At 39.4% G+C, this 18,792-nt stretch overlaps 1 protein-coding gene across 2 annotated transcripts in view; it reads left to right on the top strand.

The window, feature by feature from the left end:
- LOC116258837 (exocyst complex component SEC8) overlaps window positions 1-18,792 on the top strand; it is a 41,456-nt gene that overhangs the window by 6,577 nt on the left and 16,087 nt on the right. For both annotated transcript variants that reach the window (XM_031636250.1, XM_031636249.1), the window contains exons 4-13: window positions 500-673; window positions 4,685-4,789; window positions 6,402-6,511; window positions 6,877-7,053; window positions 12,780-12,960; window positions 13,103-13,209; window positions 13,887-14,194; window positions 14,745-14,905; window positions 15,276-15,391; window positions 15,953-16,023. In XM_031636250.1, the coding sequence (XP_031492110.1) occupies window positions 500-673; window positions 4,685-4,789; window positions 6,402-6,511; window positions 6,877-7,053; window positions 12,780-12,960; window positions 13,103-13,209; window positions 13,887-14,194; window positions 14,745-14,905; window positions 15,276-15,391; window positions 15,953-16,023 (1,510 nt within the window). The remainder of the gene's footprint in view (window positions 1-499; window positions 674-4,684; window positions 4,790-6,401; window positions 6,512-6,876; window positions 7,054-12,779; window positions 12,961-13,102; window positions 13,210-13,886; window positions 14,195-14,744; window positions 14,906-15,275; window positions 15,392-15,952; window positions 16,024-18,792) is intronic.

The raw sequence follows: 18,792 nt of genomic DNA, 5'->3' as shown, positions 1-18,792 counted from the left end.
AAGGGGCTTCCTTCTTCCCATGCAAGATGTGCTTATGCTAAGAATGGTAGCATCACACCATAATATTTTAGCTGTATCAAGGGTTTTGGCACCTGTAGTTTCCTGCCATAAACATCCAATACTGAAGAAAGTAACTTAAAGTAACACTTTTTAAGGAGAAATATAAGTCAAAACTAGCTGATCTTATTACCTCTTTCCCTGCTTCATGGGACAAGTTCTGCTGTATGCATGTGCTTGCCCAATTATTTCTTTTTCCTAGATGAAGGTAACTGACATTTAAAGGTAAAGCAGTTTAGGCCTTTCACTGATACCATAGACTTTTTTATTATAATTTTTCTGCTACTCGTCCGAAGAGCACCTTTTTCTGTTCCATTGATACTATGATTATGTTTATGATTTTGCAGCTCTTCAGTGAATCTATTAAAAGCATGGGCATGCTGAAAGATGATGATGATCTTTTTAATATGAGTTATGTACTGATACTTTAATTCAATTTCAGATTTTGCGGCTGTTTAGTGAATCTACTGAAAGCATAGGCAGTCTGAAAGTTGATTTGGCTGAAGCGAAGAAGTTTCTAGGATCTCGAAATAAGCAATTACATCAGCTATGGTACAGATCTGTTACACTGCGACATATAATTTCTCTCCTAGATCAAATTGAGAATGTTTCCAAGGTAGGTTGCATATATTTTTTATGCTTTTCTATTTTACACTGTACACCTATTCCTGCACATGGTATACATCTATGCACATTGGCATCAGATTATTTTTGTGTAAATCTTTTCAAGCATCGGATATGCTGGTTAATGATAGTTAACTGCTAGATCTTTGCATGTTTCATGTGTTCCCTTTAGTTTTATGTTTTCTTTTTTCTGGTTATTTCAAATAGTTTTACTTAGTTGTTTGGTTTGAGATCCAGCTGGCAGCTGGTGCTTATTTTTCTCCTATTGACACTGCTGGGAACCGTCCATGTCCATGTCACAGGCAATCCTGTTTTCCCTTCCCAATACCAGCCTTATCTTCCCTTCTAGAAAATCAAGCAGGAGGTCAGTCAGTTGACCTGGCTATTCTAGCATGATAACTTGGGGTGATAAACATAATCTGGAGCTATGATGAAAGCATTAATGCCCCTTGATACATTGGCGTACATGAGCCCCAGAGGAATTGATGCAGCGATAATGCTCTGATACCAATGCAGCAAAAGTGTCACACCCCGACCTTTTGACACTCAAACATTTTTTTCTAAACATAAAGCATCGAGGTGCGACTACTCAACAATTCAAAAGTGAAGGAGTCATGCCATTCAAAACAATAGGGCGAACTTTCATTTATGTAATCATTTCAATTCATACAAAATCACATCTATGTATGACAAAAATGCCCCAAACTGTATAATTGATGCCTAACAAAAACAAGACATCAATAAAACCAAAATAAAACGCACCGGCACTACAAAAGACACATCCCAAAACCTCCCCAGTAGGATGTGAGTGAAGCCATCTGCTCAACCTGCTGCCCCTGGTCCACCAAACCTGAAAAAGAAAACAACTGAAGGCTTAGCCTTTGCAGTATGGCAACAAGCCAAGACAATACCAAACCCTCTTAGGTAGGCTCAAATAAAAGAACAAACATCAAGATCATCTATTATCAGGGCACGACACGTAAAAGCTACTCAATGGCCACAGTAACTAACTTTCAAATCACATGCAAGGCATGTGTAAACATTTCACTTGCATTTATAAGCACAACGATCACATTCATCTCAATCACGTACAATCAATCATATACAATACATTTTCATTAACTTCAGTGTATTAACAGTTCTTGTGGGTGCAACACAGGCACGTGCACACCACGGGCGGCCTACAGCCGAAAGACAACCCCTATGGTGGCCCAGAACAATATGGATCCATTTCATCCGCTGCAGCGGTAGAGCACTCGTCCATGGATGTGTGAAGTCCAATGAGAGATACTCAGCCTTCCCTATGACACCCAGGTTGGGAAGGCGGGAGCCCAACGCTCCAAGCACAACACACAACAGAACCCTGGGGCCTTGCACCGCCTGCGCTCCGAGCAGGCGAGACCAGTGGCAAAAGCGGGACGTCTCCCAAACACATAGCCACATCCCACTGGCCTCTCATCTCTTATTCATTCATTCTTATCATTAGATTAACACATTCACAACTGACTGGCTAGCTCATGAGGTTGGTGCACTTCACGAGTGCACCTACACTCCAATTGCCTCCACACGAGTTCTACACATAACAATAACAGTCATAGCTAGCCGTCATACAGTACGGGTACAACTACCCTCCAATTCCATTATTTGCATCATTGCCCGCAACAATGTGTATACAACAGAACAAAACATTCACGTCATTCATCATATCAATCACATCTTCAAAAACTTAGCCAAACCACAAAGAGTAGTCTCGATCTGTGATTGGCTCGTAGCTGTCCTAGCAATTATCATTCTAGGATGCTTTCTAATGCACAATTGGGGTCGATGAGACACTCGACTGGATACCCCGCCTCATCTGTCCTAAACAGTTATCAATTCTAACATGCACATGCAAATGCGTAACATTTTCAAAACAAACTTCTCATAGTCTTTCCAAGACAATTCATATCATACATCAAAACATTTACATGCATACACACATTCATTCACTAAACAGTCAATCAAGTGCATCACAATCCTAGGATCCCACGACCCTAGGAACACACATTCATACATTTGCCCCAGGCAGGGATTTGTCTGGAATGCTGCCATACCTGTGGCGCGCTCACAAACTCTTCAAAATGCCTCAAGCCTCGAATCTGGTAGCTCAAGGTCGACGGGACGTGCCCGGTGCTCCTGCAGACATAAACAAAAGATAAGATTCCTACTAGATGCCCAAACAATTCAAACAAATACAAAACAACATCATTGTGGCACGTGTCATCGCCTCAAGAGGGTGTCGACGGGTAGTGTCGACCTACAAACTCTCCAATAGGTCACTTCCCAACTTCTTGCCGTGCCAACAGATGTCAAAACTCAATGTTTCGCCCAGTCCCCCACAACACATTTCTCATTTGCTTTCTGTAGTCTAGGCGTCAACCCCATAGTCACACCCAACTTACGTATGCTTTCCCTATTTAACTCCAAGGTGCACTCATTCACAAAAAAAACATGTGCCAGTGCTCCCAAATATAGTTTTAAATCTTCCCCACAACAACACAATCTCTACCATGCTTCCCTATTGCTTCGAAAATCAACTCATCATGCTTAAATGATCATTATAGGCATGCATCAACACTTCTCCATCATAATCCTAAACTTTCCAAAAAACAAAATCGTTAACAAGCGTCCCAAAACATCAATTCTAAACTCTAACATGCTCAAACAATAATTATACATGCTCTCATAGATAATACTCAATAATCTAAGCTCAAATAGGCCTTGCTCACCCCAATCTAAGTGTCCAAACTGTTGTGACGCCTCCGACAGCCACCTCAAGCGTACAATCGGTCCCCAAATGGCAGTAATTGTGTCAAGCCGCCACCACCAACACCACCTAAACGCTGATACGAGGGGAAGAACGCGTTCCCCAAACTGGAATCCTAACAAACAGTGATGAAATCCATGAGAAAGAGTGCTCAGTTGGGGAAAAAGGGGAAAGTAGGCAAGGGGAGGCGCTGATAGAAAGGGGCGGACAGAAGAGAGAGCGAGGGAAGGATGGTTCGGGCAGAAATGGGGAAGAAGGGCAGTGAGGGGGAGAGGACGTGAGAGAAGAGAGAGAGCCGGTGGGAGGGTGAGGGTGAGTGAGGAGAGGGACCGTGCGGGAGGGAGCTAGCGGAAAAGGGGAAAGAGAGTGGCGAGAGAGAGGAAGAGAGGACGTGCGGCAGAGAGGGCAAGGGAGCATGAGAGTGGCGGAGAACAGAAAACAAAGCACGAGAGAGAGAAAAAGAGTTTACCCAAGTGCCGCCGCCTCAGTCGCCGTCGTCACCACTGCCGCCGGCACCACCTCCGTCTTCTCTTCGCCGCCCAGCACCTCCGCCGTCTTCTTCTTCCTTGCGCTGCACGAGTGGCAACAAAGGGGGAGGGGTCTGTGAGGAAGACGTGGGAGAAGAGGGAAAGACGAGGGAGGAGAGGGCGTTGGGCTCACACGCGGGTGGAGCTCGGGTCCGGGTCTGGGTCCCGGTCCTACCCTACTTGCCCAACAATATGACGGACGTTACAAAAAGTGCTCTGGAATAGTTATTGATGCTAAAAGAAGGAAAAATACGAAGGAAATGCAAAGAAAGTAAAGGCTGAGCTAAAATAATAGTAAACTAGACTTGAAATAAACAGGAAAGAAAGGAAATTAATTGAAGGGAAGTTTTGTCTCAGGATTTCACAACTCTCTTCTGGGGTTTAAATAGAGAAAAAGGTGGATTAATGGATCTATACCTAATTACATGAATCTGAATCTATCCATATCCACTTACATGAATATGGATCTTTACATTATGGATATAATACTACGGTTCAAATAGAAGAAAATAATAATAAAAAAATGTCCAAACTCTAATTCAACTGGTCAGTCACCATGTGATCCAATATGCATTGAGTCTGAATCTGTTCTAGTTATGCTCTGCATTAAAAATGATGCTTCTGTCTTTTCTGCTGAATTAAGGAATTGCTGGTTGGTTCTTTGTGTTAGGTGCCTTCTCAAATAGAGAAGTTTATTACTGAGAAGCAGTTGTACGCAGCTGTTCAATTGCATGTGCAGTCAACTTTGATTCTTGAGAGAGAAGGCCTCCAGGGGGTAATATACTACTCTTGCCTTAGTTGTCTTCTATCAAATGGTACCTTCACCTAACACGTATCTTGCTTGGGATGTCATATACAGCTTCTATCAGTAATTTTAGCAAGGTAGCACAGATGCATAAATGTATGAGATCTTGCTACGTGTAAAGGATTCTGGCTGTTGGATGCAGGTTTTTTGTGTTGCACGGGTGCTTCTATAAGCATGAAATTTCCATGTCCAACACTTTTAGACCCCAGTTCTAAAACTAATATTGACACTTCTTAATGGTTGTGCCTCTTTTTTTTCGTAGAAAAGGAGATTGTCACTTTTCTATATTGTACAAAAGGTACTGTGATTGTTAATAATGTTATGGCATTTGAGAATCTGTATCTGGTATTTAGTAACATATATCTGATAAAATTGTGATTATTCCTTTCTGACAAACAAAATTATATTAAGAAGTGGTAAAGAGAAACATAGTTATTCTAATATTCAAAATAAGTCATGACCTAAACCCTTAATTTGCCTATGAGCATCTATCCCTTGTTCTTGACCCTTCAACATCTATAAATGTGATGGTAGATGCTATCTGAATGGAGAATTATCTTTTAACCTGGTAGAGGTGATTTGATCACTACCAATGCCTAATTATCAGAAATATTGTGGACCTATGGTCTCAATGCATAGTGGAAAAAATGAGCTGAAGAAAAAAGCATGTGTGGGTCAGTCAACTAGATTAAACAGCAAGGGAAAAAATTGAGCAACCTAGGCAAAGGGCTGCTGCGAACCATGTAAACTTTGGTGGTTGGACATTGCTGGTGAGGATATGATATACAATCTGGAAAGATGGCCTGTCTGCTTTTTTTGGATCAAGGTGGTTTTCTTGTCTTCGCTAAATCATATTGAAACGTGAAATATGCTTTGAGGTGTTGTTATTTGATTTTTTAGTTCCAAGGCTGCACTTAACTATGTTATCATCATTTTTGAAAAATAATGATACTTTTTTGATAGAATAAGCAATTGCAGTATGTTCTTTACAGTAGATATTGTTGAGAGCTGCTACTATGGTCACAATAGAGCCATTCTTATCATATATTTGCATAACAGGTGTCAACTGATAGGCAAAAACTGAAAGCATATTAAATATGTTTCACAAATAAGGTCTGTTAAGAATATCTAAGCTTGATTATGCAATTCCTAATTACAGGTTTTAAGTTGCTTAAAGAATGCATACACACACATATACAGAGTATTGTATCTTGTATTCAATGAACATTTTTGTGTAACTTATTCTGAAGCTATTTTTATAACTATAGTAACGACTAACAAAAATGGTTCTCGGGGATTTCTTGGGAAGGCTTTTCCAGTAAGCTTTTTTTTTTTCTTGAGAAAAACTTGAGAATTCAGAAATAGGGAAACTATCGTGATATTTTCATGTAAAAATGTTTTATTTATTTTTACAATAAAAGCATGATGTTTTCAAAACATTGTAGATATATGTGGCTATTCAGGAGAAACTGTCAAATTACTATTGCCATTCCATAGGGCTCACCAGTGCAGCACCTTTTGTTCAAATTTCTTTTTGTTAATGCTTTAAGACTATTTGCTCAACATTTCCAGAATATGATAGGTTGGTGCATTACAAGATGTGCGTTCGGAGCTGACAAAGTTACGAGGTGTCCTGTTTTTCAAGGTTTTGGAAGAACTACATAATCATATTTACAATAAGGGCAAATACAAGTAAGTTTTTCACTGAATTTTTAGGGTATAATTTTGTTTGTCTTTTTCTTTTTTGTTTTTACTATTCCCTTTGCAAACTCCATCTGAAATCCATTTCTTTGAAGCTTAGAAACTTATTTTCAAATACCTGTATATTGCTTCTTTAGAAACACTTTATGATATTAAATTTTTGAGTGATAAAACTGAAGCAAATTAGTTGGGTCCATTGTTTTTGCAATTTTCATTTGTTGGTCTCTGACGTGATTCTTGATAACATAAACCTTGTCCTTGTCTATGGTCATGTAAAGGATGCATCCACAAATAATCTTGGTTGGCTATGTATGACATTTTATTTTCTGTGCCAACTTGAAAATTCATATGTGCAGTTCATCTAGTAACCATATGCAAGAAATGGATGAGGAGATACCTAGTACTGTACTTTCTGTAGCTGCCTTCAACAGTTCACATCCTGTTTCACGGAGAACCAAGGCAAGAGCTGATAACCATTTTGATTCTCCGGCATATAGAGATGGATTCCACAGGCCTGGTTCAGTTGATGGAAGGTATGCTTTCTCTCATTATGCCATTTCCTGTGACTGGTCATTCAAATGAAATTGACATGAAAAAAATGTTATACAGTAACGGCTATGTCACATAGGTATGGGTACAGGTGTGGGTATGGGTACCGGTGCGGGTACGGGTACGGACCATTTTCAAAAAATTTGGGTGCGGGTTTACGGCCGTACACACACGCGGACATATATATGTCAAAAAATTTCAAAATGAACAACATATTCACAAAACACAGTATGGAAGTGATTAACATACAAATATATCAGCTTTCTTGATTCTCCGTCGCATCATCAATATTAGAAGGAGCAACTGGTCACGCTTTTAAGATATATTGACATCGCTATGGTTATGACTCACACTATTATTGAAGAGTCAAGTGATAGAGAAGGAATGAATTTTCGAAACATTGTATGGAAGATTTTAAATGAAAAGTTGTGAGTAACTATGTACAAGAAAGGTTTAGAGTGAAAAAAGAAACAAGAAAAGAGAGGGGGATTTTTAATGTTCAACTCAAAAACTGGACAACTTTGGACTTGGTCAAAGTTGACCGAGTCCGAAAATGGACAAAAATGGTCCCAGGTACATTGACCGTACCCGGTACTACGTTGACCGCACCAGGGCCGTACCCGTACCGTACACCTACCATACGGGTACTCCTCCTTAAGAGGAGTACCCATGTGACATAGAGTAACGGCCTTTTTCAATTATAACAGTTTGAGTACGAGCAAAAAGGTGTATATGACAAATGGTTCTATATTCTAGGTGTTCTTTAGGGGCATAGACTGGGGATTTTCCTATCTTTTGCTTTGCACACACATAGACATTTTCCAAAGGGCCATGTTGGTTTCTGTTGAAGCATGTTAGATGGGTCTTGGGAGCGGATCTGGATCCATCTTGTAGCCCTTGTTGGGCCTTACTTAAAGATTGTAACCCTAATTTTAAGTAAGTGAATGAAGTTCGAAGAGAGAGAGAGTCTTGCGGCTAGTGGGTACCAGACCTCCTCACTCGTGGTTTTTTTCCCTCTCGCTGAGGGTTTTCCACGTTACATCTGTGTTCAATCTTTATTTCTCGTGTTTCTATTGTTTCTACATGGTATCAGAGCCTGTGACTAGTTTGTGAACTTTTTACCGGCCCTAACCTTTCCATCGCTCGACGGCCTTCGTCGACCGGATCCCGTGGCTGCCCTTAGTCTGCTGCCTCCGCTGCTGCAGCCGCCGCTGTTGCCGCCGCCACCAACTCTGTAGTCTCCATTTTCTTGTGGTTTGCCCCTCTTTACCACCGCGAGTTTCGGTGAAGGCCCGACACCTACTTCTCCGTTGCCTACCATCGCTAGCCATTGGACGGTCGTTGCTAGTTGTGCTTGAGGTTCCCGATGGGCGCGGAGTTCTCTATTGGCATCGCCCGACGCTTCCCTTGGCCTTGCCGTGGAGTTCTGGTGTCCGTGAGATTCTGGTTGTCGTCACCTGTTCTGCCCAGCTCGGTTGCCTTCGTCTACCGTCGGGTGTGTCATTGCTGGACTGTTCTTTTGGGCTGTGCTAGTGGACGCCACCACTGCCTTGCTTCCTGTAGCTCTTGCACAACTGCCCTTATTGCTACCTTCGTGAGCTTTCGTGATGACGAATTCTCGTATGAGAGAGTGGATTATTGATAGTAGTGCTACCCACCACATGACTGGCGATCCTAAGGTCTTTCATGGGTATAAGCTGCTGTCAGGAAAAGAACGTGTGTCTCTTGTCGATGGTTCCTCATCTTCCCTTGAACCTTCTGTCGGTTAGCAAGATCACAAAAGAGTTGAATTGTGAACTTATTTTTTCTGTTGATCGCTGTGTTCTGCAGGACTTGGTGACAGGGAAGAGGATTGGGATTAGTCTGTTTTCTAAAGGGCTATATTGTTTACCTATGTGTGCCACTACTGCTCTCATGACAGCCGCCAGCAAAATAACGAAGATTAAAAATGACTCCCTTCAATTGATTCTGCGTTGGCATGAGCGCCTTGGACACCTTCCTTTTGAAATTCTGAGACAGTTATTTCCTAATCTATGTTCTAGGTTAGATATGACCATGGTGTCTTGTGATGTCTGTCACATGGCCAAACATGTTAGGGTTTCATACCCTGTGTCTATCCATCGTTCTAATGAGGTGTTTGCCATGATTTATTCTGATGTGTGGGGGCCTTCGGGAATTCCTTCTTGTCATGGTTTTCAGTATTTTATCACCTTTATAAATGATTGTTCTCGAAACACCATTGTTTACTTGTTGAAAGACCATAGTGAAGTTCCTACTGTCATAGAAACTTTCATTACTTATGTGGAAACTCAATATGGAGCATCTGTTAAGACCTTTCGGTCTGACAATGCTCGTGAATATACGTGTCAATCTGTTGATAGCTTTTTTCAAAAAAGGGAATTGTTTATGAGACTTCATGTAGTTATACTCCTTCTTAAAATGGAGTTGCTGAACGAAAGAATCGTCAGTTATTGAATATGACTCAGGCTCTTCTTTTTCAACGTCATGTTCCAAAAAAGTATTGGGGGATGCTGTGTTGACCAGTGTGTATCTTATCAACCGTTTGCCTAGTCGTGTGTTGAATGGGCAGACACCTCATTCTATGTTACCGGGGAGTCGTGAACCTTTCTCTCTTCCACCCAGAGTTTTTGGTTGTGTCTATTTTATTCACAATCATGGTCCTCATATTAAAAATCTTGATCCAAGGTATATTAAGGGCATATTTCTAGGTTATTCTCCCACTCAAAAAGGATACAAGTGTTGGGACCCTTCCACTGGTCACGCCTATGTTACTAAAGATGTCACTTTCCTTGAACATGCTTCCTATTTTTGTGAGAATTTTCTTCAGGGGGAGAAGTCTATGTCAAGGGAAGAGTATTCTCCAAGTCAAGATATTCAGTTCACAGATTTCCTGGACTATAGGCAGGAGGAGAGTCAAGCAGTTGATGAAAGGGGTTCTACTGGGACTTAGAAGTAACGTAGGCACCTTTTTGGGCAAGTTTACTCTAGGTGAAGAGTCTGGACAAATGAGGTGACAGGTGGTGAGAATTCTACTCCCAATCCAGTTAGTCCTTCCCCAGATGATCCAAGTCGTGCTCGGGAGAAACAAGTTGAGGAAGACATTCAGATTGTTGCTGCAAGTGAAGAGCTTCCCATCGCCCTGCGGAAGAGTGTCAAGTCATGTACTCAACATCCTATTAGTAACTTTGTTTCATATTCTAGACTGAGCAAAGACTACAAATGTTTTGTATCTTCTCTTTCTTTGGCTATGATTCCTAGGAATGTTGTTGAGACTCAGAGTGATCCCAAGTGGGTTGATGCGATGCAAGAAGAAATGGAAGCCCTAAGAAGAAACATGACATGGGAAGTTGTAAAGATCCCTGAGGCAGCTCACTTGGTTGGATCTAAGTGGGTCTACACCATCAAATACAAACCAGATGGAAGTGTTGAAGGATACAAAGCTCGTCTTGTGGCCAAGAGGTTTAGTCAAAAATATGGGATTGATTACTTAGAGACCTTTGCTCCAGTTGCGAAAATGAAGACAACTAGAGTTGTTATTTCCCTAGTTGTGATAAAGGAGTGGAGGATGTACCAACTGGATGTTAAGAATGCATTTCTCAATGGCGATCTCGAAGAGGAGGTGTATATGCGTATGCCCCCAGGATATGAAGAACCAGAAAAATGTTGTAAACTGAAAAAGGCTTTATATGGCTTTAAGCAATCGCCTAGAGCATGGTTTGAACGACTCAAACGAGTGATGCAACATTATGGTTACAATCAAGGGAATGGAGACCACAGTCTATTTGTGAAGAAAAAAGAGGGCAGGGTCACTCTTTTACTTGTCTATGTGGATCACATGATTCTCACAAGAGATGATGAGGATGAGATCATCAAGTTAAAAGTGTTACTAGCTGCTGAATTTGATCTCAAGGATCTTGGCAAACTAAGGTATTTTCTTGGTATTGAGATTGCTAGATCTAGTACTGGCCTTATGCTAAACCAAAGGAAATACACATTAGATCTGTTGGAAAAGACTGGTAAACTGGGATGTAGACCTGCTTCCACTCCACTTGACACTAGACACAAGTTGAGTCTTAGAGATGGAGAGCTGCTCTGTTTAGAAGCTAAGGGAAGATATCAACGTCTGGTTGGAAAGTTGATTTATTTTACCCTCACGAGACCATAAATCACTTTTGCAGTGAATGTACTGAGTCAATTCATGCATGCACCTACTGATGCACACCTGAAGGCTGTGGACAGAATATTGTGCTATTTGAAGAGAAATCCTGGCAAGGGACTCTTGTATGTAAAACAAGAAACTGTAGAGATCAAGGGGTATTCCGATGCAGAATGGGCAGGTTGTGCTGATACTAGACGATCTGCCACAGGGTACTGTATCTACTTGGGAGGAAACCTTGTCGTTTGGAGGAGCAAGAGACAGGATGTGTGTTTTCGATCTAGTGCAGAGGCAGAGTATAGAGCTATTGCTATGGTTGAAAATATTGCTGACTGATATCGGAATAGAGATTGAAGAACCTATGAAGATGTACTGTGATAACAAGTCTACAATCAGCTTAATCAAAAACTCGGTATTACACGACAGAACAAAGCATGTTCAGATTGATCGTCACTTCATTCATGAAAGGATTGATGCTAAAGAGTTAATCTTACCTTACATGAAGTCTAAAGACCAAACCGCTGATGTTCTGACAAAAGCTCTATCTTCGACTTCGTTTGAGAGAAATGTATCCAAGTTGGGCATGTTTGATATGTATGCCCAACTTGAGGGGGAGTGTTGAAGCATGTTAGATGGGTCTTGGGACCGGGTCTGGATCCACACCCGATCCATCTTGTAGCCCTTGTTGGGCCTTACTTAAAGATTGTAACCCTAATTTTAAGTAAGTGAATGAAGTTCTAAGAGAGAGAGAGTCTGGCGGCTAGTAGGCACCAGACCTCCCTCCTCACCCGTGGTTTTTTCCCTCTCATTGAGGGTTTTCCACGTTACATCTTTGTTCAATCTTTATTTCTCGTGTTTCTACTGTTTCTACAGTTTCATTTGTCTCTTATTGGTTTCGTTCGTCTCACATTTGATTCACTGATTCATTCATATTATTTCTTTCCAAACTAGAAGTTCTTGTGCAAATTGAGTTATCTTAGCTCATAGTTTCTTCTGAATTTGGATTTCAGTTCCTTATCAGGTTCAGTAAGTACAATTCCGTATCCAAATACTTTTTGAATACTAATGTGTGGTACTTCTTGAAATGCTGCCAGCCTGCCACATATGTTGGTTAACTTGCCGATGTTCCAAATAATTGCTATTAGCTGCAAATGAGTGCGATCATTTTTTTTTTGTTTTTGGTGGGGTGGAGGGACATGGTGATATTTCTTTTCCCACTTTCCAGTTTTTTATTGTTTGTCTTTAAAATAATGTCCATAATATTCATAATTTCTTGTTCATCAAGATTTCGATAAGATGCTTTTGATGCATAGTGATGTCAATAAAAGTGGTTTTGCTTCCCCAATGCTTCATTTTTATGATAGTTAATCTGCTAAAACAACAATGTTTATTACTTTGCTAAGTGAAATAAGCTTGGTAGGAATTTGATACGTCTGTTTTTGTTGGCTATACTTTTCCGAAAATTTTGCATCCATGATGGTTTCTCAAACTGCATATATTGATGTTGATTCACCTAGATATGGTTTCTTTCAGTTCATTTGATGGACATGAGGATGAGAGCGCACATGCTGCAGAAAACATTGATGGAGCTGCTTCTGATGGTTCAGCATTTACAGGACGGGCAAATGAAGCCAATGGCCTGTCAAAAGATTTCAAAGTTGTCTCACGTCGTCTCCCAGCGTGGCTGGAAAATTCAACTCCAAACGAGTTCATAGTATGTTTTGTTTGGAATATGTGCATACAGTCTTCAGAACATAAATACAATCTTCAGAAATGGATATTTTTTATTTCTGACTGGTTATGGATTCATGATATTCTTTTTCTTTGCAACATATTGAGAGTTATTTCTGCTGCAGGAATCTATTAAAAAGAGCGATTCCCCACTTCATGTGAAATATCTTCATACTATGGTAGAATGTCTTTGCATGCTGGGCAAAGTTGCAGCTGCTGGTGCAATCCTATGGTAACTATGTTATATTGCTTTTGCATACGATCTTTTCTAAGTGCTTGACATTGTTGCTAAGACAATATTTGATGTATAAGCATTGTGAAAAGAGGGGTTCCTGTCTTCCATGAATGTAGCAGGCATGTGGTTTTCCAGTAATGGGTTTTTACTATTGCTCTTTGAAATCAGTAGCAAATACCTTCATCCAACCTAAGATGAAACTCCATCTTCTGATGAATAATTCAGGGTTCAGTTTACCCTGTTTCCCAATAAGAACGAGTCAAATTACTGTAGTGCGTGGTATGTTTGAGTTGGGTCAGTTCATGATTGCAATTGTAATCCCATTAGGTCAGAATATATTTTCTTGTATATCTTTTCTTCCTCTTTTAGTGCTACATAGACATGGGGGTTTATGAAAGTGCAATTTAGTTTGGAGGTATCTTGGAGAATGACATATTAACTTAATTCAATAGAATTACTTAAATATTGAAAAGGCATTTTTATTGAAGCATCATGGATAATGTTTTAACAGTAGCTACATGAGTCAAATCGCAAAGGCCACATTTCATGTGTACCCATTCATGCCACCAGGGATGTAAAGTCCCAGATCACTGTAATGCTTCTCTTAAAGTTACTGATATTCCTGATGTTTACAACTTTAAACCTTTTTATTGGTTGTCTTTCTATTTTATCAGCCAAAGATTACGGCCTTCCATTCATGAGATCATGATATCCAAGATAAAATCTCGAGCAGCATACCTGTCTTCATCAAAGCAGACAGCTGATCAAAATTCACAAAAGACTGGGATTGCTGCAAACTCTAAAAAGGTGGGAGTCTTAGAAAGTTACTGTATGCTGAAGCAGAAGAGCCAGACTGAAGCAGTGACTGGAGCCATAACTGCAGTTGGTCCTGTCTCACCAGCAATGGCCCCTGCGGGTGCTGCCCAAGCTTTGACACAAGAACTTTTGGTCTCTATCTTGGACACTTTAGTTCAAATTCTTGGTGAGCAACATTTGCTTTGGTTAACATTGGTTGTGTAAAAGTCCACTTCATAGAGTTACTTGTAAGTGACAATACGAGATTACACACACAAAAGATCTCACAACACAAGGCCTACTCACACAAAAGATTTCAGTATCTCACAAAATACAATAAGCACAAAAACTTTGCTGAAATGTGCACAAGGGCACCAATACAAGGGTAAAAAAAGAAAAAAAAATCATTTTTTTCAGTAAAGCTTAGGAGTACATGGGAAGTCACTCCTCAATATATACATCAACAGAAAAATGAGAGGCTGAGCTTGGCATTGGCTAGACTCCAACAGATAGATTTCTACCCATTAGAGTTAGCCTGATGGCTATCTGAGTCTTGATCAATGTCTATCCTTGACCAAATTACTTTGAAGTTTGAACATATATATGTGTGTGTGTGTGTGTATAAGTATGTATGTATGTGTGTGCGCATGTGTGTGTACGTATGTATGTATGTATGAGCAAGTTAAACATTGTTTGACTTTTCAGTCTAGTTTACTTTGAACTTCTTGTTGCAATAGAGAACCATGTTACTGTTGGATCTCTTCTGGAGTCAAAAGGAGCACTAGGTGAGATGAGCACCCCAAAATCTATGAATGGTGATGTGAACTGGGGCCCTGATTCTGAAACTAATCAAGCTACCGGAGGCTATAGTGTAGGATTCTCTTTGGCCGTCTTACAGGTATATCTTGGTTCTCACTCTTAATTGTACTGGGAGATTCCTAGGGAGCATTTGATAGCTTCAGATTTGAAATCCATGGATCTGAAGTGGCATGCTTTTACTAATGTGGCAAAAGATCCATAGTTCATCAAACTAAGGATCGTAGGTTAGGATCCACACTTAAGATCCTTATTCTACTTCTTTGCATTGAGAAACGATCGGATTTAAGATCGAAGGAGTGGATGGTCTCATCTTAAATCCACGGTTTTCAAATCCTGAGCATCTCAAATACGATGCTATCAAACACCCCTTAAGGTTGCATTCATGCTTTACTTTTCTAAATCTTTCATTTTTATTGTCTTGTTGATGTTGTTATTATCTTGTTCCTAAGAGCGAGTGTCAACAACTCATATGTGAGATTCTGCGAGCGACACCTGAAGCTGCATCTGCAGATGCTGCCGTACAGACCGCTAGACTTGCAAACAAGGCTCCTTCTAAGGAAAAAAGGTGATTGACTAAGTTGATTGTAAAATTATTTTTTCATCCTTTTCATTTTCCCTTTGTTTTTTAATTTCTCAAGCACCATATGACAGCTGATGGTGAAACCCCTGTCTGGAGACTGTGTTTTTCTCCAATCACTTTCATATTATTTTCAGAAAGCATCAACTTCATGCCCTAATAATGGTTTCACAGGTTCCCATTATATAGTGCTAAAAGTCGGCACACAGTTTGATCTCCCAGTTTGTGTTTGTTTTCTGTGTCTATTTATATTTTAGTATCCCAGTGGTAATCAGATCAAGTGTATTATGGTTTTTCAAGTTTAGAAGATGGGCAGGGCCCTAAAAAATGGCTGGAAAATGCGGGTAAATTTTGTTTATATATCTCATCCTGTGATGTGAGACAACTTACCCATTTGAGAAATTTCAGAAGCCATTGAGCTTTTTATCTAATGATTCACCACCGTTGGAGGTGGAGGAGACTCTCTCTCTCTCTCTCTCCCCCCATTTGTCTTAGGTACAAAGTTTAAAATATTGGGTCTGATCCTCTAACAGATTCTTCCTTGTGTAGGAACAAAGCTGATGGAGGTCTTTCTTTTGCATTCCGTTTTACAGATGCAGCAGTGACTGTACCTAACCAAGGTTTACAATTCATGAATACTTATATAATTATCATAGATAATGTACAGTTGTTGTGTTCCAATATGTTCTCTTTAGTTCTTATATATCAGATATATGAGTTCCCATTGCTTATTGGTGTTTCAAAAATTGCATACAACTCATGAGGACGTGAATCTAATCTAGTTCAGGCTTCAACATGGAAGAACTTTAGCTGGTTTTCTTCAATCATATTTTCCAATTGAAATTGTGCCTGTTCCCACGTGAATTAGAATAGGAAAATCATATCATACACTAAATCAGCATTAGAATGATGGCTGCATTATAAAGAATTTTCAGTCAACTAATGTATCATATGTCAAAAAGGAAAAAAATTGAAGTCATATTCATATGCAACTGCTTGACAAATACAGGTAAGTTTGACCTTGTTTTTCCTCTTGGCATTATTTACATGGACTGGAGTTAAAACCCAATGGGTCTTAACTCTTCAAGTACCTGAAGAAAAAGCATCTAAAATTGGTTCTGGGCGAAAAAGCAATTCATAATTGATTTTATCAGGATTAGATGCATACGATGTGTGTTGAAGGAATGGATCCTAGCATGGTGTACCTGAAGAAAAAGCAACTAAAATTGGTTCTGGGCGAAAAAACAATTCATAATTGATTTTATCAGGATTAGATGCATATGATGTGTGTTGAAGGAATGGATCCTAGCATAGTATGCTAGATTTGAGCTAGACTCAAATTCCTTTATGTTAGTAGAACGAGATGAGCTTAATAGCAATAGATTCAAACAGATATATAAGATAATCTATCATAGGTAAGTGCTAAGAAATGATCAAAGTAGATTAAGTCAATAACATATGCCTGATATTTCTTTTACAATTTGATACATACAAAATTGAAAAAACAATTGTTGAATCTTTTGGCTCATATTTTTTCTGAAAAATAGACAAGAGGTCATATTGAAAGTAGCACAAAGGAGTATGAATGGACAGACATAGCTTTAGTTATGTACACAGGTATCGCTAAGGTATGCAAAATAATCTGTCTGTTATGATAAAAGGCAACAATATGCATATAAAACTGGTAGCTAGGTTGAAAAAAATTTAGTTCCTAAACTTTTTGTTTTTTAAGAACTAAATTTTCGTATTTTATTCTTAGTTTATGATCAAATGGTGGAAGGCATATTACTAGGAGTAACTAAGCACAGTAATTTTCTAGCTTTCCTATTTATTGGAATTATCCTTGAGAAAACAAGTCAACGCTTGAGGCAAGTAACATATAACATTTTAGGTTTTCTTTACCCACCTTTGGTCAATCTATTTATGGGGTGTTTGATGGCCTTGAATTTTGATTCTAGAAACAAAATTCCACCTCAAACTGGAATTGGAATGAAAATTTCCAGTTCTGGTTTCTCTTTGTGTTTGATAGTCTGGAATTTTGATTCCAGAATTGAAAATGGTGTTTGATGAAACAAGAATTAAAATTCTAGAATTGATAAATTAAAACATGACATCTGCCCTAAAGAGGTGGAAAATTCTAATTTTCTGGAATCATAATTCCACCCCTAGGGTAGAATCACATTTCCAGAATTTTGATTCAAGAATGAGTTTATAATTCCAGAATCAAAATTCTTTGTTTGATAACACAATTCCCATTTCTTCAAAATTCCACAATTCCAGCCTCATCAAACACCCCTTTAAAGAATTATTTTGGGACCTTTGCAGATTTTCCTTTTCACATTTGAGGGGAGATACGTGAAGGACATTTCACATAAAAGGGGAAAGGTGGTGAAGTATAATATGGCAAAAAAAGAAAAATTGTGAAAGATGATGGGCTTGATAGATCAGTGAAAGGGGTTTTAGTGCCAAGTTTGGAATTGTCAGATGATATATTCTGGTGGATTTAAAATAATCCTTGTCTTTGAGTGCAAAATCTTGATTGCTTCAGTTGACAAAGTGGAATGCTTGAGGCTTGTCCCCCAGGTCAATCCAAATGAAATTGCTGCTCATCATGCTTCACCTCAGCATGAAATCCGTGAGAATTGAGAATATTTGAAGGATGGAGATTACTTGATCTGCTGTTGATTGTTTCGTACCAACAGTGTTGATATATGAAGGTCTACCGTGATATTTGAGCAAAATTCAAGTGGATGAAGTTTGTTATGGATAGGAGGATCCTAGTTTCCTTTCACTTGAAAGAAAGGCAACAGGTCAACAAGGCTGTCAAGCTCTACAGTTGGGTAGGATTGTTATGCTTCAATATGGTGCATGGGTGGGAATCTAGTAGGTGATGACTTTACATGAGATGAGGTGTCTAATGCATGTTGATTGCATAGAGTGGCTTGATGTTACATTGATGTTTGGCACAAACTTGCTTCCTGGATAGCTGAACTGATAGTGATAAGGGAGCAGAAAATGAGCCTTTCAGAAAGTGGAACTGGGGGATGATTTAGAACTATGTTGTCAAAAGTACTAGGCACAGCCTGGGGGACTAGGTGCATTAATTGGTCCCAAAAGAAAAAAGTAAACTAGTATAATACAATATTATTTTTTTAAACTGAAGCACTTTTCATGAAATACCTATTGTTGCCAACTTACTAGCAATAAAACAGTTTCAATGCATGATGACATTAGGACATTGGACATTCCATAGCATGGTAGTGAACATAAGTTTGAACGAGCAAAGTTAATAAGGTTGAACAATTAAAATTACACTTAAAATTCACTAGTTTGCAAAGTTATAGAGCATGCAAATCTTCTAATTTCCTAAATACCTACCATCAAATCTC

This window comes from Nymphaea colorata, chromosome 8 (assembly GCF_008831285.2).
Source record: "Nymphaea colorata isolate Beijing-Zhang1983 chromosome 8, ASM883128v2, whole genome shotgun sequence".
In the NCBI taxonomy this organism is placed as follows: Eukaryota; Viridiplantae; Streptophyta; class Magnoliopsida; order Nymphaeales; family Nymphaeaceae; genus Nymphaea; species Nymphaea colorata.
Note: the sequence above shows the minus strand (reverse complement) of the source record. Positions and strands in the feature narration are given on the sequence as shown.